The sequence below is a fragment of the Salvelinus alpinus genome, chromosome 11 (assembly GCF_045679555.1).
Source record: "Salvelinus alpinus chromosome 11, SLU_Salpinus.1, whole genome shotgun sequence".
Classification (NCBI taxonomy): domain Eukaryota; kingdom Metazoa; phylum Chordata; class Actinopteri; order Salmoniformes; family Salmonidae; genus Salvelinus; species Salvelinus alpinus.
This window is the reverse complement of record NC_092096.1, coordinates 39,194,138-39,220,089: the sequence shown is the minus strand read 5'-3', so window position 1 is coordinate 39,220,089 and position 25,952 is coordinate 39,194,138. Positions and strand designations below refer to the sequence as shown.

General features: G+C 42.8%; 1 protein-coding gene across 6 annotated transcripts in view; it reads left to right on the top strand.

Moving 5' to 3' along the window:
- Positions 1 to 25,952, top strand: part of LOC139534122 (GRAM domain-containing protein 4-like) — a 77,813-nt gene that overhangs the window by 21,042 nt on the left and 30,819 nt on the right. For 4 of the 6 annotated variants that reach the window (XR_011666914.1, XM_071332905.1, XM_071332904.1 and 1 more), the window contains exon 3: positions 12,328 to 12,448. Coding sequence is in view for 5 of the 6 variants with exons in the window: in XM_071332905.1 (XP_071189006.1) it covers positions 12,328 to 12,448 (121 nt within the window). In the remaining variant the exon portion in view is untranslated. Of the gene's footprint in view, positions 1 to 11,293; positions 12,082 to 12,327; positions 12,449 to 25,952 lie in introns of those variants that run through there. The other 2 variants (XM_071332907.1, XM_071332906.1) reach the window with 2 other exon arrangements.

Here is a 25,952-nt window from a genome sequence, read left to right as displayed (position 1 = left end):
CATTGTTACTAATTGTAAATAAAGCCAGTTTTTTGTTATTTATAATTATTTATTTCAACAGTCATCTCATGGGCCTCCCAGTAGAGGCCGGCATGGGTATTGAACCAGGATCTGTAACAACACAGCTGGCACTGCTATGCAGCTTCTTAGACCGTTTCGCCACTCAGTCGCTGTACAACGTGACCGGTCGGAAGTGGGCATCACTAGTAAGAGTAAGATAATAAAAACCTTAGTGTAACAACAGTTTTAGTAAGTAATACTGAAGGTGTGCACAATTTATCAGTTTCTATTTAGGTTTGTCGCACATTCATTGTCAGTTAGAGACACAGTAGACCCCAAAAAGATAATCGGTGCTCTTACTCACCGTTGCGCTGGTCTGGAGCAATGAAGTGGTGACACAGGGTACTGTACTAAACCACAAATTGCCTCTAAGTACCGCAGCATAATTGCTAAACTTTTAGTGGAGCAACCACTAAATATTCAAACCCTTTAATCAGTGCTTTGTTGAAGTGTCTTTGGCAGAGATTACAGCCTCGAGTCTTCTTGGCTATGACGCTACAAGCTTGGCACACCTGTATTTGGGGAGTTTCTTTCATCCCTCTCTGCAGATCCTCTGTCTCTGTCAGATTGGATGTGGAGCATCGCTGCACAGCTATTTTCAGGTCTCTCCAGAGATGTTGATCGGGTTCAAGTCTGGGCTCTGGCTGGGCCACTCAAGGACATTGAGACTTGTCCCGAAGCCACTCCTGTCTTGGCTTGGTGCATAGGGTCGTTGTCCTGTTGGAAGGTGAACCTTAACCCCAGTCTGAGGTCCTAACCTGCTCCAGAGCACTTTTCATCAAGGATCTCTCTGTACTTTGCTCCGTTCAGCTTTCCCTCGATCCTGATTAGTCTCCCAGTCCCTGCTGCTGAAAAACATACCCACATCATGACGCTGCCACCACCATGCTTCACTATAGGGATAGTGCTAGGTTTCCTCCAAACGTGACGCTTGGCATTCAGGCCAAAGAGTTCAATCTCAGTTTCATCAGGCCAGAGAATCTTGTTTCTCATGTGCCTTTTTTTACTAAGGTGTGGCTTCTGTCTGGCCACTCTACCAAAGATGGTTGTCCTTCTGGAAGGTTCTCCCCATCAACAGAGGAGCTCTGTCAAAGTGACCATCGGGTTCTTGGTCTCCTCCCTGACCAAGGGCCTTCTCCCCCGATTGCTCAGTTTGGCTGGGCGGCCAGATCTAGGAAACAGTCTTGGGGGTTACAAACTACTTCCATTTAAGAACGATGGAGGCCACTGTGTTCTTGGGAACTTTCAATGCTGCAGAAATGTTTTGGTACACTTCCCCACATCTGTGCCTCGACACAGTCATGTCTCGGAGCTCTCCACGGACAATTCTTTCGACCTCATGGCTTGGTTTTTGCTCTGACGTTCACTGTCAACTGGGGTGTGTAAACAGGTGTGTGTGCCTTTCCAAATCATGTCCAATCAATTGAATTTACCACAGGTGGACTCCAATCAAGTTGTAGAAACATCTCGAGGATGATCAATGGGAACAAGATGCAATTGAGCTCAATTTTGAGTCTCATACCAAAGGGTCTGAATACTTATGTAAATAAGGTACACTACCAGTCAAAAGTTTTAGAACACCGACTTATTCAAGAGTTTTCTTTGCTTTGACTATTTTCTACATCGTAGAATAAAAGCGAAGACATCAAAACTATGAAATAACACTTATGGATTCATGTAGTAACCAAAAAAGTGTTGAAGAATCTCAAATATATTTTGATTTGTTTAAATAGCCACCCTTTGCCTTGACAGCTTTGCACACTCTTGGCATTCTCTCAACCAGCTTCACCTGGAATGCTTTTCCAACACTCTTGAAGGAGTTCCCACATATGCTGAGCACTTGTTGGCTGCTTTTCCTTCACTCTGCAGTCCAACTCATCCCAAACCACCTCAAATTGGGTTGAGGTCGGGTGATTGTGGAGGCCAGGTCATCTGATGCAGCACTCATCTTCTTGGTCAAATAGCCCTTACACAGCCTGCAGGTGTGTTGGATCATTGTCCGGTTGAAAAACAAATGATAGTCCCAATAAGCACAAACCAGATGGGATGGAGTATCGCTGCAGAATGCTGTGATAGCCATGCTGGTGTGCCTTGAATTCTAAATAAATTCCAGACAGTGTCACCACCAAAGATCCCCCACACCATAACAATACCTGCTCCATGCTTTACGGTGGGAAATATACATGTGGAGATCATCCGCTCACCCACACAGCGTTTCACAAAGACACTGCGGTTGGAATCAAAAAAGCTCCAATTTGGAAAAATTTCCACCAGTCTAATGTCCATTTCTTGGCCCAAGCAAGTTTCGTCTTATTGGTGTCAGTTTAGTAGTGTTTCTTTGCAGTAATTCGACCATGAAAGCCTGACTCACAGACTCTTCTGAACAGTGGCTGTTGAGATGTGTCTGTTACTTGAACTCTGTGAAGCATTTATTTGAGCTGCAATTTCTGAGGCTGGCAACTCTAACTTATCCTCTGCAGCAAAGATAACTCTGGGTCTTCCTTTCCTCATGAGAGCCAGTTTCATCATAGCGCTTGATGGTTTTTGCGACTGCACTTGAAGAAACGTTCAAAAGTTCTTAATGTTCAATATTGACTGACCTTCATGTCTTAAAGTAATGACGGACTGTCGTTTCTCTTTGCTTATTTGAGCTATTCTTGCCATAATATGGACTTGATCTTTTACCAAATAGGGTGATCTTCTGTATATCACCCTACCTTGTCACAACACAACTGATTGGCTTAAATGGATTAAGAAGGAACAATTCCACTAATTAACTTTTTAAGAAGGCACAGCAGTTAATTGAAATTAATTCCAGGTGACTACCTCATGAAGCTGGCTGAGAGAATGCCAACAGTGTGCAAAGCTGTCATTATAGAATAACTATCTTCAAAGTAATGACTCGGGACGTCGGGTTGATATGAAAGCTTCTTTTAGTAATAATTCTTGATCACGTTACATTTAACAACTTTAGATTCTACAAAGCAATGCTAAGATGCTAGCGCAAAGGAGCCAAAAATAATCACCTGTTAATTGCACTTAACTAGCGCGTTCACTCTCTACTTCCTGTCGCAAGGCATTCTGGAACTTGCAGTCAAAAGCGTAATTCAATACTAACCAATACAATTACATATGTAAATAACAGTAAAGAAATATCTTTAGATACAGCTCAATGAATTAACTTAAACATTAACTCTAACACATTAAAGTTACAACAGTCATCAAGGCAAAGGGTGGTTTTTTGAATTTCAAATATAAAATACATTTCGATTGATTTAAACACTTTTTTGGTTACTACATGTTTCCATATTTTAAACACTTTTTTGATTACTACATGTTTCCATATATGTGGTATTTCATAGTTTTGACGTCTTCCCTATTATTCTACAATGTAGAAAATAGTAAAAAGAAAGGGTTTTCAAAAAATTCTGACCGGTAGTGTGTTTCTTTTTTTTTTTTTTTATAGACTTAAAAAAATGTGTAAACCGGTTCAAAAAAAATACTCTAGGCAGAGTTTCAAAGAGAGCCATATCTGACTGGCCAATAAAAATATTAAGATGGGCAAGGCCAGCATCCCGGGATCGCCTCTTCACTGTTGACGTTGAGACTGGTGTTTTGCGGGTGCTATTTAATTAATCTGCCAGTTGAGGACTTGTGAGGCGTCTATTTCTCAAACTAGACACTCATGTCCTTGTTCTCTTGCTCAGTTGTGCACCAGGGCCTCCCACTCCCTTTTCTATTCTGGTTGTAATCAGTTTGCTCTGTTCTGTGAAGGGAGTAGTACACAGCGTTGTACAAGATTTTCAGTTTCTTGATAACTTCTCGTATGGAATAGCCTTAATTTCTCAGAACAAGAATGACTGAGTTTTTTTCAGAAGAAAGGCCTTTGTTTCTGTCCATTTTGAGCCTGTAATTGAACCCACAAATGCAGATGCTCCAGATACTCAACTAGTCTAAAGAAGGCCAGGTTTATTGCTTCTTTAATCAGGATAACAGTTTTCAGCTGTGCAAACATAATTGCAAAAGGGTTTTCTAATGATCAATTAGCCTTTTTAAAATTATAAACTTGGATTAGTTAACACAACGTGCCATTGGAACACAGGAGTGACGGTTGCTGATAATGGGACTCTGTACGCCTATGTAGATATTCCATAAAAAATCTGCCATTTCCATCTACAGAAGTCATTTAAAACATTAACAATGTCTGCACTGTATTTCTGATCAATTTGATGTTATTTTAATGGATAAGAAAATAGTTTTCTTTCAAAAACAGGGGACATTTCTAAGTGACCCCAAAGTTTTGAACGGTGTAAATTGGGCGCAAAGATCATTCCACCATCTGACTGTAGCCTACAGAACATTTTCAATTTTTTTGCACTGAAATGTTCCGCTTGTCCTCCGTTTGATGTTTCCCCGAAAAGCTCCTACTGGCAGACGTGTGTGTTCCCTCACATCTAGCCTACTTTGCAGACAGAAGTTTTGATCTTAGCTTAACATCTCCATCACTTCCTGGGGAAAGCAAAGGGACCATTTTAATGTTGCTACAGACGTGTGTGTGTGTGTGTGTGTGTGTGACGGGTTCCAATGAAGTTGATTACTTATCCCTCAGGGAGACTTAATGGAGAACGTACTTCAGCGAGAGTGGGAGGGAAAGAGAAAAGGAAGCACAGGGCGGTTTGATAGGCATTCTTCCTGTTTACTCTGCTCATTCCTCAGAGGGAGGGTTGGATGGAGGGAGAGATAGATAGAGTACACACACACACTACCTCCTATAGGCTTTCAGCCACTATGGATACTCTGAATTTATCGTCCCCTGCTTGCCAATTTAATATATCATTACTGCCGATGAGCTCAGTGTTTGGACTTGTCTTGAGGGGATATTTTAAACTGCACCGTCATCTTGACTTTTTCATGCTTCATGTACCATCAGCCAGTCAGTGTTTTCCCCCATATTAAAACAGTAGATTAGTAACTTGATTGTCTAATTTCCTCAGAGGTCAGTTTCCTGTGCTCATCTGCTGATTTTCTAATATAAACTGAGCCCTTTGCAGAGTTAGGCCTTTAGTCTGAGTGTACACATTTCGTGTGTGTGTGTGTACGTCTCCCAGTGTTTTGCGCGTGTGTGGATGTCACAGGCCGGCCGCCCTGTGTGTTTCTGTGCCAGGCATGTGGGCAGCTGCTCACTGAGAGGGTGTGAGAGGTCACTGACTTGAGGAGGCCTCGGGAAAACACTGTCAGCGTACACAGTCCTCTCTCACTTCATATAAAGTGTCTTCGGAAAGTATTCAGACCGCTTGACTTTTCCCAAATTTTGTTACGTTACAGCCTTATTCTAAAATGGATTAAATAAATAAAAATCCTCAGCAATCTACACACAATACCCCATAATGACAAAGCGGAAAAATGTTTTGCAAATGTAGAATAAAAAAAGATACCTTATTTACCTAAATATTCAGACCCTTTGCTAAGAGACTTGAAATTGAGCTCTGTTGCATTCAATTGATTGGACAGGAAGTGGAAAGGCACACAACTGTCTATATTAGGTCCCACAGTTGACAGTGCATGTCTGAGCAAAAAACAACCCATGAGGTTGAAGGAATTGTCCGTAGAGCTCCGTGACAGGATTGTGTCGGCACAGATCTGGGGAAGGGTACCAAAAAATGTCTGCAGCATTGAAGGTCCCCAAGATCACAGTGGCCTCCATTCTTAAATGGAAGAAGTTTGGAACCTCCAAGACTCTTCCTAGAACTGGCGGCCTGTCCAAACTGAGCAATCGGGGGACGGGCATGGCCTGTAACACTTGCTGTAGGCTACTATTTACTAGTTAACTAAAAATCATGTTAATGGTCCCATGTGGCTCAGTTGGTAGAGCATGGCGCTTGCAACGCCAGGGTTGTGGGTTCATTCCCCACGGGGGGACCAGGATGAATATGTATGAACTTTCCAATTTGTAAGTCGCTCTGGATAAGAGCGTCTGCTAAATGACTTAAATGTAAATGTAATAAAATAAATTCACCCCACCCAGTATTGTAGTCAAAACTTACCAGAAAGCATGTAGTCCTTGGCTCAGACAGTGTAGTAGTCTGGGCTCAATAGCATCTCATTACTGTGCAAGATCTTGAGAATCAGCTGTACATGTGATTGAAGAATGTACTGTGGATGCAGAGGGTTGCAATTCCATTGAATTGGGGATAGTTTAACCAAAATATGCCGCAAGACCTATAATTACCTTGTGTATCCCACATAAAAGGTTCACTCTTATAAGCTAACTTAAAAAAAATAAAAAATAAATAAGCAAAATTCCCCATATTCCCAGGCTTAACTTCCCATGGAAAATTTACGGAAATTTACCTGAACGTTTCCGACCCTTTGCAAACCTAGCAGCAATGCTCCCCATCCATCCTAACAGAGCTTGAGGGGATCTGCAGAGCAGAATGGGAGAAACTCCCCAAATACAGGTGTATCAAGCTTGTGGGGTCATACCCAAGAAGACTTGAGACTGTAATCGCTACCAAAGGTGCTTCAACAAAGTATGCTGGTGGCTTTTAAATGTAATATTTCTGAAATTTTTGCTAATTTATATTTTTTTTAAATGAAAGTTTTTTTTGCTTTGTCATTATGGGGTATTGTATGTAGATTGACTGACTGCAAATCTTTTGTTACGTTACAGCCTTATTCTAAAAATGTGGAAAAAGTGAAGGGGTCTGAATATTTTCCGAAGGCTTTGTATTCACATACTTTACCCTCCACTGTATTCTCCCTGTTCCTCCCCTTATTGCGTCTGTCAGATCAGGTGAGTCAGACAGGGGAATTTGGATACATTTACAGGCTAGGAAGGTAAAACAAGGAGAGTAGGACTCTAGACTATTGAGTCTCCCATTCTCCTGTGCGTAACCTTTAACTTGCATGTCAAACTCGAGGCCCGGACCTCTAGCCCATTCAATCTGGTCCGCATGTGGCTTTTCTGGGGGAAAACTTATCTCAGTGGACATTGAAATGACTAAAACCAAATCAAAACTGTCTAGACCTAATGGACCTACATTTGTGGTTGGTTTACTTTGTCCTGCTTGCTAACAGTTGTCAAAACTAAATCTAGACAGTTGGTAAAGCATCGAAAGTTCCAAAAGTGATGGAAAAATAAAAACATTTTGCTAATTTTGAGGGCAAGGAAGTATAATACATGAAGTGCGGCCCTCCAGACCTTGGTGAAGACTGAGTGCGGCCCCTGGGGAAATGAGTTTGGCACCCCTGCTCTTACTGGTTAACTGGCACAGAGGCCCTGGTCACAAGTATTAATCCCCTGGCCACAGCACACAAGAAATGTCCTCCCTCTGTGATTAAGGCGGCACTGGGACCAGTGCCAGAGATACTGGGTCACCAACCGTTGCCACCCCAGCTTCCCAGAAGCCTAGAGTACTGCTGCTGCTTCAGGTGACTGTGGTGTTAGCGTTACATCACCTTATGCTTGACGGCTTCTGGCATCAAAAATAGTTGTTTTTCTCTGTCTCTCTGTCTCTCCTTTCTGTCTTGTCTCTGTGGGTTAGATGATGACAGGAGAAGGGTATTGATGGATGAGAAGTGGAGTAAACGTTTATTTTCAGCTCGATAAGATGTCTCAGCCTGTCTGTAGCTTAGGGGAGAAGAAGCCAAATCAAATAACATGACAGGAGGCAATTCCTCAGCTGAGATATTCAGGCCGTTCTAGAAGGACCTATCTAGCTCTCATTCAATATCTCATACAACACAGATTGTAGGTGCAAGTGATCATCCACATCAATCCACTGTCCCCATTCCTGAGTTTTAAGGCTTTCTGCAAAGGTACAAGTCACAGATGCATTCTAATCAATATTTAGCTTAACTATGGAACTGTCCGGATTGGTTGTAATTGAGCAGGAATACTGTAACAGCTGATGACTCAATCTCGGATCAATCCATGAATCTATTCCATGCTTCTGTAATGTTATGGTTTTGCCCATTTTAATCCCCTTCTAAAGTGGAGCAAATCTCGGCAGGAGTGTTTTGCAAGTCATTTGCATGGCCTGTAACCGAACCAAGAGGAATAGAAGCAGTAGAAACACCAGTCTTTTCTGGCAGATGGAGGTAAGACTAGACTTGCTTTTTAAACTCCAGACCTTTGCTAAGGCGTTGTCTGTTTGCTTAACCTTCTAACATGGAAGGAATTATATCACCGCGATAGTAGTCTGTCTGGCAGACTGTATAGCAGTCCAGTCCAGCTACTCTCTGCTCTACATCAGGCCACACCTGAGGGCTACAGCCTACAGCTTGCTAATGGAGCCCTTATTGCTCCCTATATGAACAGGCTGTTTTACACACATCCAACTGGGCACTAGAGCTGGACAAAAATAATATATATATTAAAAATATATTAAAAAAGGATGATGTCCTCTCACTGTTTTCTTATTTAAAACATCCATCCTTTTCCCCTCCCATCACAGCAGCCCAGGTGGGTGGATCTGTCATTGATCTTTGCTAGAATGCTCTAACAGGGAAGATTTCTTTCTGTTAGGAGTGCTCTCTGATTATGTCCCACAGGGATCCGATTGTGAGTGGTCTGCCTCTGATGTTGGTGTCTGTTATTGGTCTGTCTTCAATTGGACCCCAAAAAAATTATGCCAGTCCGCTGATGATACGACACCTGCTACAGCACCGATGAGTCATGATCAGGAAACGCTCTCCTGTTGGGCTGAAACACACAGCTAGATTTGAATAATCGTGGCTATTTATGGCTAATTGTTTTCCCCTTTAACCAAACATCAAATGTACCATTTATGTAGCCAGCTTGTGGTTTGTTTGAAGGTTTAATTTCCTGCCACAGATATAATTATTAGGGTTGGGCGGTATCCAGTTTTATCATACCGTTTCTGTACTGTATTACTGGAACTTTACATAAGGGGCGCTATTAAACAGAATAAGTGTGGATGGATGGATGGATGGATACAATCAAAAGTTTGGACACCTACTCATTCAAGGATTTTTCTTTATTTTTACTATTTTCTACTTTGTAGAATAGTGAAAACATCAAAACTATGAAATAATACGTATGGAATCATGTAGTAACCAAAAAAGTGTTAAACAAATCAAAATATATTTTAGATTATTCAAAGTAGCCACACTTTGCCTTCATGACCGCTTTGCACACTCTTAGCATTCTCTCAACCAGCTTCATGAGGTAGTCACCTGGAATGCATTTCAGTTAAAAGGGGTGGCAGGTAGCCTAGTGGTTAGAGCATTGGACAAGTAACTGAAAGGTTGCTGGATCGAATCCCCGAGCTGACAAGGTAAAAATCTGTTGTCCCTGAACAAGGCAGTTAACCCACTGTTCCCCGGTAGGCTGTCATTGTAAATAAGAATTTGTTCTTAACTGACTTGTCAAGTCCATATTATTGCGAGAAATGACAGTCCATTAATTTTAAGACGTGGAGTTCAGTCAATCTGGAAAATTTCAAGAAGGCTTCTTCAAGTGCAGTCGCTAAAACCAAGCGCTGTGATGGAACTCTCATGAGGACCGCCACAGGAATGGAAGACCCAGAGTTACCAATGCTGCAGAGGATAAGTTCATTAGAGTTAATTGCACCTCAGATTGCAGCCCAAACACTTAACAGACATCTCAACATCAACTGTTCAGAAGAGCCTGCGTGAATCAGGCATTCATGGTCAAATTGCTGCAAAGAAACCATTATAAATGGACACCAATAAGAAGAGACTTGCTTGGGCCAAGAAACACGAGCAATGGACATTAGACTGGTGAGAATCTGTCCTTTGGTCTGATGAGTCCAAATTTGAGAATTTTGGTTAGGTGAACGGATGATCTCCGCATGTGTGGTTCCCTCCATGAAGCATGGGGGTGGGGGTGTTTTGCTGTTGACACTCTGTGATTTTATTTAGAATTCAAGGCACACTTAACCAGCATGGCTACCACAGCATTCTGCTGTGATACGCCATCCCATCTGGTTTGTGCTTAGTCCCACTATAATTTGTTTTTCAACAGGACAATGACCCAACACACACATCCAGGCTGTGTAAGGGCTATTTGACCAAGAAGGAGAGTGAAGGAGTGCTGCATCAGATGACCTGGCCTCCACAATCACCAGACCTCAACCCAATTTGAGCTGGTTTGGGATGAGTTGGACCGCAGAGTGAAGGAAAAGCAGCCAACAAGTGCTTAGCATATGTGGGAACTCCTTCAAGACTGTTGGAAAAGCATTCCTCATGAAGCTCGTTGAGAGAATGCCAAGTGTGTACAAAACATTAAGAACACCTGGTCTTTCACACTCTTTTGTACAAAACAATATTTTTATATTTTCTAAAAAAAATTACACAACAATTTGGGCAACAGGGATCTTGATCCAGGAGGGGATTGAATGTATTTGGTGTAACCAAAAAGCTTGATCTTGACATCTAGCAAGTTAGCAAATAAAAGGATAGCTAGAGCACTGAGCTAGAGAAATGATGTAATCTTATATTTTTATAAGCAGTGGCACTTATAACTAAGGAGGGGGGGGGGGGTTTATGGGTACCCACAAAACCGGTATCGAAAGTCATACTGTCGATTTTATTTCAAAATAACCAGATAAACGGTATGTGGCCCAAGCCTAATAATTAGATCTATTTTCTGCCCAGGAACAATCATGAGACCAGCTCAGTGCCAGCTGTATGTGTGAGGTTGCTACTGACTTTCTAGTCATTTTCTGAAAAACAACTTTCACAATCATAGAAGTAGAAGCATAGAACTGAGGGGAGTAGACCTGAACAGTGGTTTTGTAAAGGAAGATGCCAGTAATATGCCTCTTCCAGTTATTCAAAAAGTTAGAGAGAGAACCTTTGTTGGGCTACGCAGGGTCCTAGTTCTTTAAGATCCTGGACTCTGCTGCAACGATCCCCAACAAACACACACACACCATGCTGTGTTGTTGTCTTTGGTCTCAATGTTGTGGTGTCTCTCTTATCATGCTGTGTGTTTTTTTTGTCCGACATTTTGAATCCCAGCACCCGCAGGAGGCCTTTTGCCTTTTGGTAGGCCATCATTGTAAATAAGAATAAAGGTTGAATGAATAAATAAAATATACACACACACTGCTCCTTCCTCAGTGCTAGTTCTGCACTGCTTCTTCTTTGCCCCTCAGGACCAGATCACATGACTTAGGTGTTTACTTCCAAATCCTCTTCCTGTTTCAGACCCACCCAGTCTAGCCCCTCCCCTCTCCAGCTCGCTCTCCCTCTCCCTCTCCTCCTCACTCTCTCATCATCCCTCTCTATTGTCCCCCCGTCTCCTCTCGATCCTCCTTCTCGCCATCTCTCTCTGACATTTGAGCTACAGAGCGAAGGCTGTCTGTTTAGTCTTTAATTTGTCTCACTGTCTTTATTCTTCATCCCTTGTTAATCACTGGCTGCATCCCAAGTAGGGCATCTTTCCTTCATTCCTTTCTCTCTACTCATCCCTTGTTCTCTCTCTCATGCGGTGTGTCTCTTTCATGGACTTGACAGGCAGCATAATAGATTAAGACACGCTGCAGTCAGGACTGCTGCAGGGAGAAGAAGCTGCTGCAGTGTATGCTGTGCGTGTTTGTCCGTGTGTGTCTTTGTCTGTGGCGGGAGCCTCTTAAAGGGACACCCTGCCTGCGTTGGTCAGTTGGTGGCTGGTAAACCTGCAGTGGCTCAGAATAGCAACACAGCACGGCAGCTTCCACGCTCTCCTCCCTCGATTCATCCTCTGTCTGTCGCTTTCCCTTGTCACTTTTCATCTGCTCCTCCACTCTTCTCCTCTCACCTCCTCTCTCTCTCCCTCTTGCTCACCTGGCATTAGTCTGGTAATCTATGGAGTAATGCGGTTACGTGGTCTAAAGATCTGAGTCAGAGAGAGTGGTTGAGTCATCAGTGTAGTGTTTAGACTAGAGGACAGGCAGTCAGTCGGCAGGGATCTCCTTTGCAACGCGTTTCAAAACGGGAGGGAAACGCACTGCCTGTGAGTCATCATACTGGAGATATAGCTACTCCGCCATGGTGTGTTTGATGCGTGTGTCATTTTTAAAATTCATGCATGTTTTAATGTGTTTTTTTAAAGTCGATCTCATGCATGTTTTGGCGCGCGTGTATTGCTGTCATGCCTGTATTCATGTCAGTTTCGCCTCTTGTTGTTCTTGCTTTGACGGGTTCTGGGGCTCTCACCATGGAGGCCGCCTTTCAGGACTTCCAGTCTGCGTGCGTTGATATTACGCCTGCATGAACGTGCGTATCTCCTCTGTGCAGGCGGGTTCGGGGGCTCTCACGATGGCTGCAGCATTTCAAGACTTCCAGAGGAGCGAGTCAGACCGGCTAAATGAGATGAAGGGTCATCTCGAGATTGCCTTACTGGAGAAACACTTCCTACGTAAGTAACCTTAACAACTCGAACACACATTTTTTTTTGCTTTTTATTCGTCCTCCATTGCTATAGTAGCCATCTGCTTGTGCACATTAATTGGTGAGTCAGTGTGAGAATGGGAGGGGCTGGAGGATTGGCGGTTAACGGGGAAAGAGGATGGTGGAGGGATGGGTGACGGAGAGGAATGGACGAGGGAGTTTGGATGCTCCGTAGCCTGACGGGGAGCACATTCAATTGTGTTGACTCATTTTTATTCTTTCACACACACCTCTCTGCTGGGTCAGCCACTCTAATGCCTCTGGCCAATGTGGCTGTCCTGCCCCATTAACCCCACTCAGGGATGGGTACACACTGTACCAAGCCTTCCCTACGGTGTAGTGGCCTGTGCTGTTTGTGTGGGTGTGCTACCCCACATGTAGCTGACGTGTGTGTGTGTGTGTGCATGCGCACAGTTTTTCCATCCACAGGTCTGCTAGTGTACCTCTCCATCCCTGAGAGTGTGAGCTTGCATTGCTGAAGCTGTGTGACTAAAGCCTATTGCTAAGGCTATATGGCTAAAGCTATAGGCTACGGATAAAGCGATAGGTTATTGCTAATTGCCAGGGCTAAAGCTATATGTCCAAAGCTATAGTGCTACATTGAAGCTAAAGCTACATGGTTAAAGCTATGGCTAAATGTGGAGTGCTTAAACAAATGTGGTTTCTACTGACAATTGAGATGTACAAACTATGGCATGAGGGACGACAAGCAAATAAGAGGCAATCTGTAATTTCAATTTAAAACATTTAATGAGCAAGCTCGGACGGACATAGTGAATATAACTTTGTTCAGTACTTTTGAAATATACAGCGACAGGGGAAAGAGGTGACAGTATTCTCCCTGTACACCAAGTCAGAACCGTAGGATAAATAAGGGGGGCATTTAAGCAGACAATGAAAGCTCTTACAATATTCAATGATTACATTTCTCTAAAACAGGCTATAGGCTACATGTGCACCACCAATTCAGAATAGTAGGCTACGGTATGAGAGGGAAGGGACCAAATTGTTAGGGTGAAGCGCTTGAGTTCCCAATTGTCTTGAACTCACTGAAGTCTGAGATTTACGAGTTTCCAGTTCTTTTGAACGTGGCATAAGTCATGCTGGATTGGCAGCATGGCCAATGTATTCAACCTTTTTTGGCATGTGAATGTCTATAACTCTAAGCTTGGAAAAGAAACCATAAACCCAGACTTGGACCATACACCCACTCCACTGAATAGCAGGCAAGTGATTGCTTTACAAACCACTGATTCCTTCCAAACCATTCATGGTTGAGTTTGAGATTTCCAACTTGTTGTGTAATGTTTATGGCCAATGAGCACCAATATGTTATCTATAATTTCTCTTCATTATGACAAGGATAGAAAAGGATTTGCCAGTAGCTCGACTTGATTCATGATGACTGCTAACTAAGACTTTGAAAGTAAGACGTTGACATGATCAGTCCAATCAAAGCTATGGTAGATGTGATTTGATGCCATTTTATCTGTGGCCAATGACATTGAGCCTTCTTGGATGGGCACTTCTAATGTAAATCTATGGCAGCGTCCAAGGGGCTTGAATTTTTGAGCTCTCCCCATAGATTTGGCGGTGACTTGGTGTCCCCATGAGTAACAGAACACTGAGCCAATCACGGCGGAACACTAAGCCAATCACCCTATTCCCTGGCTGTCCCACCACCACAGAATGCACTTTTGGCTGAAACACCTGCATTTTGGAGCTGCCTTAAGAAAGCAAAAAAGAGACCATAATATTTGTATGCGGTTTTATTAACTAAGTTACTATAAAAAATATTTTTGTTTGCAAATTGAAATAACATGCAAAAAGAGGCAACAGTTTTTTTTGAAGTTATTTTTTGCTAATTTGATGAGCAAATTGTTACATTCCAAACATATAATTTTTTTTAAAGAATCTTGGGAGTAATGGAAGAGGGATTTGGCATGCTCCGTAGCCTGAGGGGAAGCAAATTCAATTGTGTTGACTTTCATGCTCATTCATTCTTTCTCTCTCTATAGGGCTCTCTTTCTCTCTCACGCATGCACACAAAATAATTAATCAAATAAAAAAATCCAGAGAGGGCACTTTCTCTTAGAAGGGCAGGTGCTCGGGCACTGGTTGATTCCCATCTACATGTCAGAAGTTTAGTATTTTGATCCCATATTCCTAGCACGCAATGACTACATCAAGCTTGGCACTCTACAAACTTGTTGGATGCATATGCAGTTTTTTGTGTTTCAGATTATGTTGTGTCAAATAGAAATGAATGGTAAATAATGATTTGTGTCATTTTGGAGTCACTTTTAATTTGTAAATAAGAATATATTTCTGAACACTTCTACATGAATGTGGATGCTACCATGTGTCATGTCTTTGGCATTATTAAAAGTGAAGACTTATTTTATCAAATCAATTATCTGTAACTTATTACATGATTAATCTAATCATGTAAATGTAATTAATGTAATTAATTAGGAAGTCGGCACCACGGAAAATCTTCAGATTACAAAGTTATAATTTTCCGAATATAACTCTTCAGATATTTTAATATCTGATCAATTAGTCTTCTATTAATGAATTCTTTATCTTACGTCAGTCTTATTTCAAACGTCGTAGAATTCTTGGTTATCTGCACAAACCCAGCCTAAACCATGAATCATCCATAGAGCAATTGGCTTAATCTTTTATTTACTAACTAACTAATCACAGAAGTGCATAAACAAACAGTAGCTATTGGTTACTAACAATGATAGGGAAGATCCCCTAGTGGGCTAAGCCGATCTGACGGCTTGGTGGACAACGGAAAGTGGGTGTGGACTGAGAAAGAAGCGGGAAAGACAAAAGGGATCATTACACAGTTCAATTATATTAATTGAAATGCTAATCCTTTGCGCATGAACGCTCACTCATTCGGGAATAATTGCATTCAATGTATATTTACGCCCATGTGTTGTGATCTTCTCTGTTGGAATCTGGTCCGTCTGCTGGAGAGTTCATCCGAGTCTCTTTCTGTTTCCCTGAAGATCAGTCTTTCATGTTTAGAGTGGATACTTCAGAGTACCATCCAGAAATGTTCTCATAGAATAGATGTTTTGGCGGTTGTCAGTATTCTCGTCCCAGGTTTACATAATTTCTAGCTGCAGACTAGTATCCAAGATTTGCTCTTATTTTGTGGGGATCGATAGTCTCAGAGTTGAACTATTTCCAGCTGTGTTGCCAATGCTCCACGTGGTATGGTTAGAAATTCAATAACTATTCGCAATCACAGCTCACGCTGTGGCTTTGCTTAGTCTTGGTACTCAAACCTGGGCCTTCTCAGCTTACACCAAGGTATGCGTGGTCTGAAAAGGATTTCCTCAGGAGTTTTTTAAAATTCATAATAGAAACGGCGGTTCCATGGTGCCAGATCATGTCTGTGTTCATGGGGACGGGCCAATGACTTAGTTAAACTTTAAAGGGAATACAATTCTCTCACGTTAAACCTTTAATATCACATTTCACAAATAGTTTAATCTTTACTCATTCATTTTATACAATAATTAGATGTAAACCTCATAATGGAGGCACCTGTATAAACAGAGTTACGGTAATGTGGCTGTATTGTCTTTCATGAGGTCACAAACATGAAACAAAACGGACCGGGTCGTAGCTGGCTTCTCCACCGACCATTTACACATTCTCCAAAATGATGGATATTGTTCAGTTCTCAAATTCTGTGATGTAGTAGAAGTTCCTTTGTTCTACTGTGAAACTCGCTGCATGGCCAGGGAGAACCTCTTTACGTAATTTATGACGTGGGGGTTAAATTGTAAACCTGCCCTCCCCAATAGGGGAAGGGGTTGTTCACACCTCTGCTAGGCAATTCACTGAAAGGGCTAGCGTCATGACACATGATTACGGATAATCTGTTACACATACGCCGGGAGTCAGAAAGCAGGTGCAGATGGTGAGTTTTTACTATGGAACAGATGCAAAAGAACCAACATGAGAAGTCTACTGAACGAGAGATGATAACATCTAAAGACTGATTAACACAGAGGGCTAAATAAAGGGCAAGTAATCAGGGAAGTGATTAAGTCCAGGTGTGCCTAATGGTTGCCAGGTGTGCGTAATGATGGGTTGACATGAGCTGTGGTTAGTAAACTGGCGATGTGGATGTGACAATCATGAATGAATTGTGAATAATGAGTGACAAAGTTATAGAAGCATAAATATCATACCCCCGCAAAATTCTAACCTCCCTGTTATTGGTGATGTTGAGAGGTTAGCATGTTTTGGGGGTATGATCTTATGACACCTTCAAATGGGTGGACTTCAAGATGGCGCCGACGGAGATGGTCACTTCGAGTTCTTAGGAAACTATACAGTATTATAAAAACATTTAATGTATTATTTCTTACATTGTTACCCCAGGAAATCTTATAACATACAGCTGGGAAGAACTATTGGATATAAGAGCAACGTCAACCAACATTACGACCAGGAATACAACTTTCCCGAAGCGGATCCTCTGTTCGGAACCACCACCCAGGACAATGGATCTAATCCCAGTAGCTGACCCAAAACAACGGCGCCGCAGACCGAGTGGCCACCTGGTCAGGCTCCGTAGATGTGCACATCTCCCCTGCTCCCGAGTATACTACTCGCCAATGTCCAGTCTCTTGACAACAAGGTAGATGAAATTTGAGCAAGGGTTGCCTACCAGAGAGACATCAGCTTGTAACATTCTCTGTTTCACGGAAACATGACTCTCTCGGGATATGTTGTCGGAATCGGTTCAGCCACCTGGCTTCTCCATGCATCATGCTGACAGAGCGAAACTCCTCTCTGGGAAGAGGAAGGGCGGGGTGTATGCTTCATGATTAACGACTAATGGTGTAATCATAACAACATACAGGAGCTCAAGTCCTTCTGCTCACCCGACCTAAAATTCCTTACAATCAAATGCTGGCCATTTTACCTACCAAGAGAATTCTTACTCATTCTTACCTCCCTCAATGTCAACAAAACATAGGTGATTGTGGACTTCAGGAAACAGCAGAGGGAGCACCCCCCTATCCACATCGAAGGGACAGCAGTGGAGAAGGTGGAAAGTTTTAAGTTCCTCTGCGTACACATCACGGGCAAACTGAAATGGTCCACCCACACAGACAGTGTGGTGAAGAAGGCGCAACAGCACCTCTTCAACCTCAGGAAGCTGAAGAAATTTGGCTTGTCACCCAAAACCCTGACAAACTTTTACAGATGAACAAACGAGAGCATCCTGTCGGGCTGTATCACCGCCTGCTACGGCAAACTACCTGTCCTCCATGACACCTACAGCACCCCATGTCACAGTAAGGCCAAAAGGTTTAAGAACAACAACCACCCGAGCCACTGCCTGTTCACACTGCTAACATCCAGAAGACGAGGTCAGTACAGGTGCATCAAAGCTGGGACTGAGAGACAGAAGCTGTTTTTCAATCTCAAGGCCATCAGACTGCTCAACAGCGATCACTAACTCAGAGAGGCTGCTGCCTACATTGAGACCTAATCTCTGACCACTTTAAAATAGATCACGAGTTACTTTAAACAATGCAACTTTAAATAAAGCCACTTAAATAATGTTTACATATCTTTACATAACTTATTATTCATATCAAATGCATATACTGTGTTTTATACCATCTACTGCACCTTGCCTATGCCGCTCGGCCATCGCTCATCCATATGTTTATATTTATATTCTCATTCACCCCTTTAGATTTGTGTGTATTAAGTAGTTGTTGGGGAATTGTTAGATATTACTGCACTGTTGGAACTAGAAGCACAAGCATTTTGCTACATTTGCATTAACATCTGCTAACCATGTGTATGTGACCAATAAAATTTGATTTGACACAAAATGCTTTCATTTCTAAATGGTAAAATGGATATGTATGAGAATACCCCTAAATAAAAGGTGACATTCTGTACTGTTGCCTCAAACATTTTGATCTCAAATCCAACATGCTGGTGGAGTATGGAGCCAGATTACACATTTTTAGCAAAAGCTAGGACTGCTGCTAGCAGTTGTATTCTTTTAGCATTTTTTTCTCAATATTCCTTGCTCGCTCGGCCTGTGTCGCTCGCTCGGCCTGTGTCGCTCGCTCGGCCTGTGTGTGTGTGTCTGTCTCCCTCTGTCAGTCTGTTCTTATCCCCTCGGTTATTGTTCTCCCTGACATGATAGTTTAATTAATCAGGCGTAGTCCATCTCATCCTTATGAAGAGCCTGACACACACACACACACACACACACACACACACACAGATGGATGAGAGACTCAGCATCTAAAAGCAATACGGTCTCATCACCACTACTCATTTAGACAGACAAATGTGTCCCGATGAATGTTGTCTACAGAGTTGAGTACCATTGTGTCATAAGTACATAGCACAGTCTTTTGTCTGGGTAATTTGCTGTTTCAAGTTCACACTCCTGTTTTGTGGACTGTTGGACTGTTGTATAAGAATCTGCATATATACTGGACATACTCATGCATTATTCAACTCTGCTTTGTTGTCAATGACAGTCTTCCATAGCTGATGTTTGAGTTAGCGTTTAGCATGCTATAGAATACTGTCACAACATGGCAGCTTTGCCTTGCTAAAGGTCAGAATAGAGATGTCAGGCCAGGGACTAAATGCATCTACACACTTCATACTGAATGGCAGTAGAAGGTGCCTGTTGTATTCGTGAACTAGAGTGAATCTGTTTCTGGGTAATACAGGTCCTGACCAGGCCCCTCTCTGCTCTCTTTCTCCCGCCCTCTACCCCTCTTTTCCCCCCCAGTGTAATTGGACCAGTAGGAGCGGTGAAGCAGGAGACTCCATTAGCAGCTAAATGGACTTTGCTCTGTTCATCCTTGCTTTCTTTTCTGTTAATCTCTGCTTTATTTTGTGTTCATCTCGGCACGGTTGTGTGTGGAGGTAGTGGAGCAGGGCGAATTGAGAAAGAGACGGGCTTGTGGGGTCTGAGTGGCTGAGATTTGACTGGCTAGTTGTTACAGACTATAGCATTGCCTATAGTCCATCTGATGCCCCACTCTGAACAGCTGAAACAACCTCAAGCTACTAGACAGGCTAATATGCTACTAGAACTCAAACTATCTGTATACATGCGGTAAAGAGATCAATCGAACTCGACCAAAACGATACATTTCATCTATTGGTTGTGTTTTTCACACTATGTTGAGAAAAAAATCTGAGTATAATGCTTGTATGGATGTCAACCCCAGTACATGTTCATGTCATCACCAATAAACTCCATTACACTTCAAAACGACCACCGATTACTGTATGCTAGCTATGCTACCAGTTTATACGAACAGGAGTTAGCATTTAGCAGTTACTTCTAAACCTGAAAAGGGACAACTTCTGAATGTTATGCTGCGAAAACAGCCAAATATATTTAAAATCGGACTGTAGTAGCCACATTGTGGTCCTGTTACAATACGTAAATCGTGACGAATATCCTCTTTGGCGCACATTCAACAAATCTGGTCTAACAATCTGGCATCTGTCTATCCCCCACGGTCTGCGGTCCATTGACCTTTTTACCACATCTATTAAACATGGCAGCATGGATTTGATAGAACCCATGATGGTACATAATACTGATGAACTGGTTGAGCTCGGCCGACCAAGGTTTGTCCCAAATGGCACCGTATTCTCTATGTAGTGCACGGCAGTTTACCAGACCTCATTAGGCGCTAGTCAAAAGTAGTGCACTATGTAGGGAATAGGATGCCATTTGGGATGCAGACGTAATTGACAAGTCACTTTTGCAGTGCTGGTGCTGTGATATGTGTGTTACTGTTTGAGGCTAGCCGATTTAAAGCGGAAGACGTCTACTCTCTGTCCTATTAGCATATCACCTCTGACTGCACAGTCACTCACTCCTCTGAAGTCACTCGCTGTAAGCGCTCTACTCATCCCCTGATCTGCCTTTATGGGCTTCTTTCCCATCTACGCCTTTCATGACTTCACTTTTCATCGATTCTCTCTCCCCTGTGAGTGCTTCCCCCTCACCCATGGTCTCTCATCACCCATCTCTTTCTCTCGTGATATCTGCAGCAGAGGTTGCAGGCATGACAGAGTAGAGTAGTCTCTGGAGGTTGCAGGAAGGCATTGTGTTCTTCATCAGTACCTGGATGATAATCCAAGCCCACCCTGTTTGTTTGGGCCAGGGCCCAAAAGTTGTGCACTATGTAGGGAATAGGGTGCAATTTGGAATGCAAACAGTGTCGCTATGTGAGATTGCGAGCCAGTGAGGGAACAACTGGATTGTCTGTGTTGTGGTGATCCTGTTTGTTCTCGTGTTGCCTGATCATCTTTATCACATTAGTTGACAATATCAATACTCAATCACTACTTTCATTTCAGTTCTACAGGGACCATTTTAGCCAGTGCCGTTGTGGGACTAACCAGAGTCATTGACACAGTGTAGGTTTGTACAGTGCACAACTTGGTTTGTACAGTGCACAACTTGGATGCTGTTGAACTAAGGTGCACTATGCTACTACTTAGACACCATTGAGCAGAGGCATGTGTTGTATGTGTGAACGATTCAACGATTCTCAATGTATTCACCGCTTTTTGTTTCGACAATGAACTTTAATCAGATTAACAAAGAGAGGGACAGCGGAGTTCATTCAAGATTTTATTTCACCTTTATTTAACCAGGTAAGTCAATTGAGAACCAAAACCAGTGAACAGGGCAACACACAATACCACTAAAAATAAATAAAACGCTTTACAGAGGAAAAATAAAATATACATCAAATATACAACAATAAGCAATGTACAGTGGGTCCAAGGCAACACAGCAGGGCTCGCGAGTGGCGCAGCGGTCTAAGACACTGCATCTCAGAGCTAAAGGCGTCACTACAGGCTAAAGGCTTCGGCATAAAGGTGGATGAGGGAGTTTCCAGCAGCATGTGCAACATTATTAATATACACAGCGAGCAGTGGTTGGGACAGCAGGCCCTCGGATTTGACACGTTGTAATAGTTTTCAAACCAGGCTAGACAATTTTCTGAGAACCCTCGACGAGTCTATTGAGCAGGATGCAGTGCCTAACCGATTCCAAGGCTTTAACCAGATCAATAAAAAGATGCAAAATACTCCTTGTTGTCAAAAGCAGATATGATTTAGAACCTTCAGTTTAGCACCCATGGCTAGTTTTGAAGCCAGACTGCATCGCAGAAAGAACACTGTGGGACTCCAGTTGGCGGGTTAAAGATTACTTGGTTGTGTGAAGGAACTCAAAGTCCATACCATTGCTAGGCTAAACTAAAGCCTATATCATAGCATACTTAGGCTAAAGCCCATACCATACACAAACTATATTTACATTTTAGTCATTTATCAGACGCTCTTATACAGACTGAGTTACAGCAGCAATTTGGGTTAAGTGCCTTGCTCAAGGGCACATCGGCAGATTTCTCACCTAGTCGAACAAGCAACATTTTGGTTACTGTCCCAACCGCTAGGCTACCTGCCACCCTGCTCTGCCTCATCCATTACAGGAGATCCCAAATGGCTTAGGAGTGGCTATTGAACATGGAACAGTATTAGCCTTGTGTTTATAAGTCAGTAAGAGACTCTGAATTACAGACCATAGCTAGGCCAAAGCCCATACCAGACCATAGCTAGACTACAGGAAGGTTCAAGACCCTATTATGGAACTGGCCTAGAGGGTGTCTATTGAGCATGTAACAGTATTAGCCCTGTGTGCTAATGGTTGATAAGCACTGTAGCTGATAAGTCATTAAGAAATACGTGTGAGGTAACTATGTGAGTAGGATCAGACATCAGATGTCTACTAGGCCGCTTGATCTTTTTGGTAAATAGGAAAATGTAGAAAAGAGAAGCGGAAACACTCCGGGGCTCAGTTGCAATACATGTAATAGATACCTGGTATAGTTTTGATAGCTATGCTGCCTTTATCAGGGTTTCATCTGATAGAGGCTGAGTCATTGTTGGAGGCACAAACTGTGCTTACTAGTCGATTTTTAAGATGATCATAGCAGGTAGGTGGGTTGGTTAATTCGTGTACCTACCTGTTCTGCATATTCCGCTTCTGCACAGTCATTGGTTTGGTTTCCACCGCTGCAGCCTGTTATGTGTGGTTGTCGGGGGTGTGTCTGTCCTTCTTGACTCTGCAGCCTGCGTTCTGCAGGCAGATGCCTCCTTTAAGCATAAGGTACTGCAGATATCACGACATTGCACAATGGATGTTTAAATTATATAAGGAGTTTAGCTCAATACATAAAACAGTAGGCAGCAGCAAACCTAGCAGCATCCTCCTCCCAGCCGTATGTCTTATCTCTAGCTATTTACAGTGGCATGCATTTCCCTGGTTGTCAGCAGGATAATACTGTAATAATGCTGCAAAGGACACACAGCAGTTAAACTATATTCAATAAGTTATATGAATGATGATAACATGGGCATATACCGCCAGTAATCAAGTAGTTTAATGTATATAGAATATAATTGTAGTTCTTTCAGTCAACTCAGATCTCACTATGGGTCATTGGTTAAGCCTCATTCAAGCACTTCTAACAGGCCAATCTATATAACACCCTGCAATGCCCTGGTTTCTTCATTCTTTGCCTCTTCACAAGTCTATTTGGTTACTGGCTCGTTAAGTAGCTTTCTTCGGAAAACTAGCTCTTAAATGTTCATTTCGGTGTGGATTTGATATTTCACTAGGATCACCATTCGCTGTTGCAAAACACCCGCTACCCTTCCTGGGAGATGCCACCCACCACGGAGCGTTGAGTGAGTTTTCAGGAATTCTGTTAACTTCAGCTTCACTTTACCGATTTGAAGTGAGCTTGTTACTTTTTGTAGTCGGCTAGCTACAGTTCACCTGTTGCCTACATGCAATTAGCATTGATAGCTCGCTAGCCACTGCTTTAGCATCCCGCCTATAGCAGGTTTCCATTAGCTTTGGTTACTTTTACCTGTGGTCTCTAGCTCACCATCGGTTCCCACCGTTCAGAGTTAACTGAACATTCCCATGTCTTTGTTAGCTAGTGGGCTAATGGCACCCCCATTCAGTTTGTTTGGCTAACACGAGCGGTGCCGTTTTTTTCCAAGTGTTACACCACCATTGAAGCACCATCCCTTTTTAAAATTATCCTGTAAAAGATGACCTAGCTGTGTGTTTCTACCTCGAGTTCTTGGTTTACAAACCGAGTCACTACTCGGTATTTGACGCGATGGCTAGCTAGCATCTTTGTTAGCTCTACTTTCACTACACCGAAAGTATAAAGACTGTATTTATTTCCCACCACCCTGGTAAATAAAGCTGTCTGTTTCTGCTTACCTGGCTCAAGATCACGTTACCCCGTGTGTCTCACAACTTTGCGTTGTAGTAGCAGGGTGTTGAGTAGCTAGCTAGCCGGGATACAATTTTTCCATTTGCTTTCGTCTTTTTTACCTCCCCAATTTCGTGTTATCCAATTGGTAGTTAGTCTTGTCCCATCACTGCAACTCCCGTATGGACTCGGGAGAGGCGAAGATCAAGAGCTGTGCGTCCTCCAAACATGACCCCACCAAGCCGCACTGCTGCATGACACAATGACACAGCCAGCCGCACCAATGTGTCGTGGGAAACACCAGACACCTGGCGACCATGTGTCAGCGTGCATGCGCCTGGCCCTCCACAGTAGTCGCTTGATGGGTCAAGGACTTCCCAGCCGGCCAAGCCCTCCCCTATCCCGGACCACGCTGGACCAATTGTGCGCCGCCTCATGGGTCTCCCGGTCACAGCCGGCTGTGACCCAGCCTGGATTCGAACCAGGATCTGTAGTGACACAGCTAGCACTGCCTTAGACTGCTGCGCCACTCGGGAGGCCCCATCTAAACGGGATGTCGACAGGCTTACCAGCCAAGTTGTCGACAGGCTGTAATACAGCGTGCTCTCTCTCATAGAGGGGGAGAGCGGGACGTCGGCTGTTTTATGGCGGTCATAATATACATTGCCTCTATGCTCTGTCGTGTTCGAGATTGGAATGTAAACTGTGGAACACAGAGAGACCCTTGGACTTCAAAAGTTTGAATAATTAAACAATATTTCTATTTTTGAGAATGTGGGAGTGGTCCGTGGACAGTCATGTCGAGTGTGTTTCATTTGGTGATCTCATGAAGGACAGAACACTCATTACGGTGTCTTTTGGTTGGGTACACTTCTTTAATTATGGGGTTCACATCTAAATATTGTGAAATGTATATGATTAAACGTGAGACTATTTGTGAAAAGATGTGATGTTAACCCATACTTTCTCATTTAGAAGGTTTTCATATAAAGTTAACCAAGTGAGCATAGACATTATGTCGGAGTCAAGGATCGCCATTTTCTCAGTGAGTATAAAACCCACTCCTGTCGAAATGTACATTAGACCAGAAAATATGGAGCTGTTGCTACATGTTGGAATGGTTAAGAAAACTACAAACTGAAGTCAAACAACGCCGGGACGGAGTCCCTACGTTGAAATGGCTACAACTCTATAGGCCCAGGAGACCAGACTGTGTGTAGTGTTGGCTACACGGCTGGAAATGGTTCAACTCTGAGACTATCGATCACTACAGAAGAAGAGCAAATCCTAGACGTATAATTACTAGTCTGCACCTGGAAGTTACTAAGCCTAGTACTAGAATACCGACAACCGCGGAAGAATCTATTCTATGCAACGGCCATCTGTACGCCTGACGTTTCCAGTACAACAGACACTATCCAGAGCTGCTGAGAAGGCTACAACCATGAAATACATTGTGACTTCTGGGGATGTTAACCAGAGAATCTCTGATGAACTGACTCTCCAGCAGACGGACCGGTGATTCCAACAGAGGAGACGACATGCGGTCGTAAATATATACCTTGCAATTATTTTCGAATGAGCGGCCGTTCATGTGCAAAGGATTAGCATTTCAATGAATATAATTATCAACAGTGTGTAGTGAATCCATTTTGTCTTTCTCGTTCTTTCTGTCCCCACCCCTTTCCATTGTCTACCAAGCCGTCATACTGCTTTAGCCCACTAGGGACTTAACTTGATTTGGTTTGTTAGGTTTAATTATTTATTTACTAACTGTGTATATCGTTGATTCATTATGGAGACTAGGGTTTGTGCATATATCCAAGGGTTTGCGACATTCAGAAATGAGACTGAGATAATGATATATTAATATGAGACTAATCGATAAGATATGAAAATATCTGAAGTCGATTCGGGAAATAGAAACATGTCGTAAACATTTTCCCGGGGTGCCCCGACTTCCTAGTTAATGAAAGTTTACATGATTTAGTTTAATCACGTATTAATAATTACACAGAGAAATGATTTGATAAAATAAGTCTTCACATTTTAATGATGGTCACAGACACGACACTTGCAAAGCTTGTCCTGTCAATTGTGGGCATGATTCCTATCGGCCTTGTG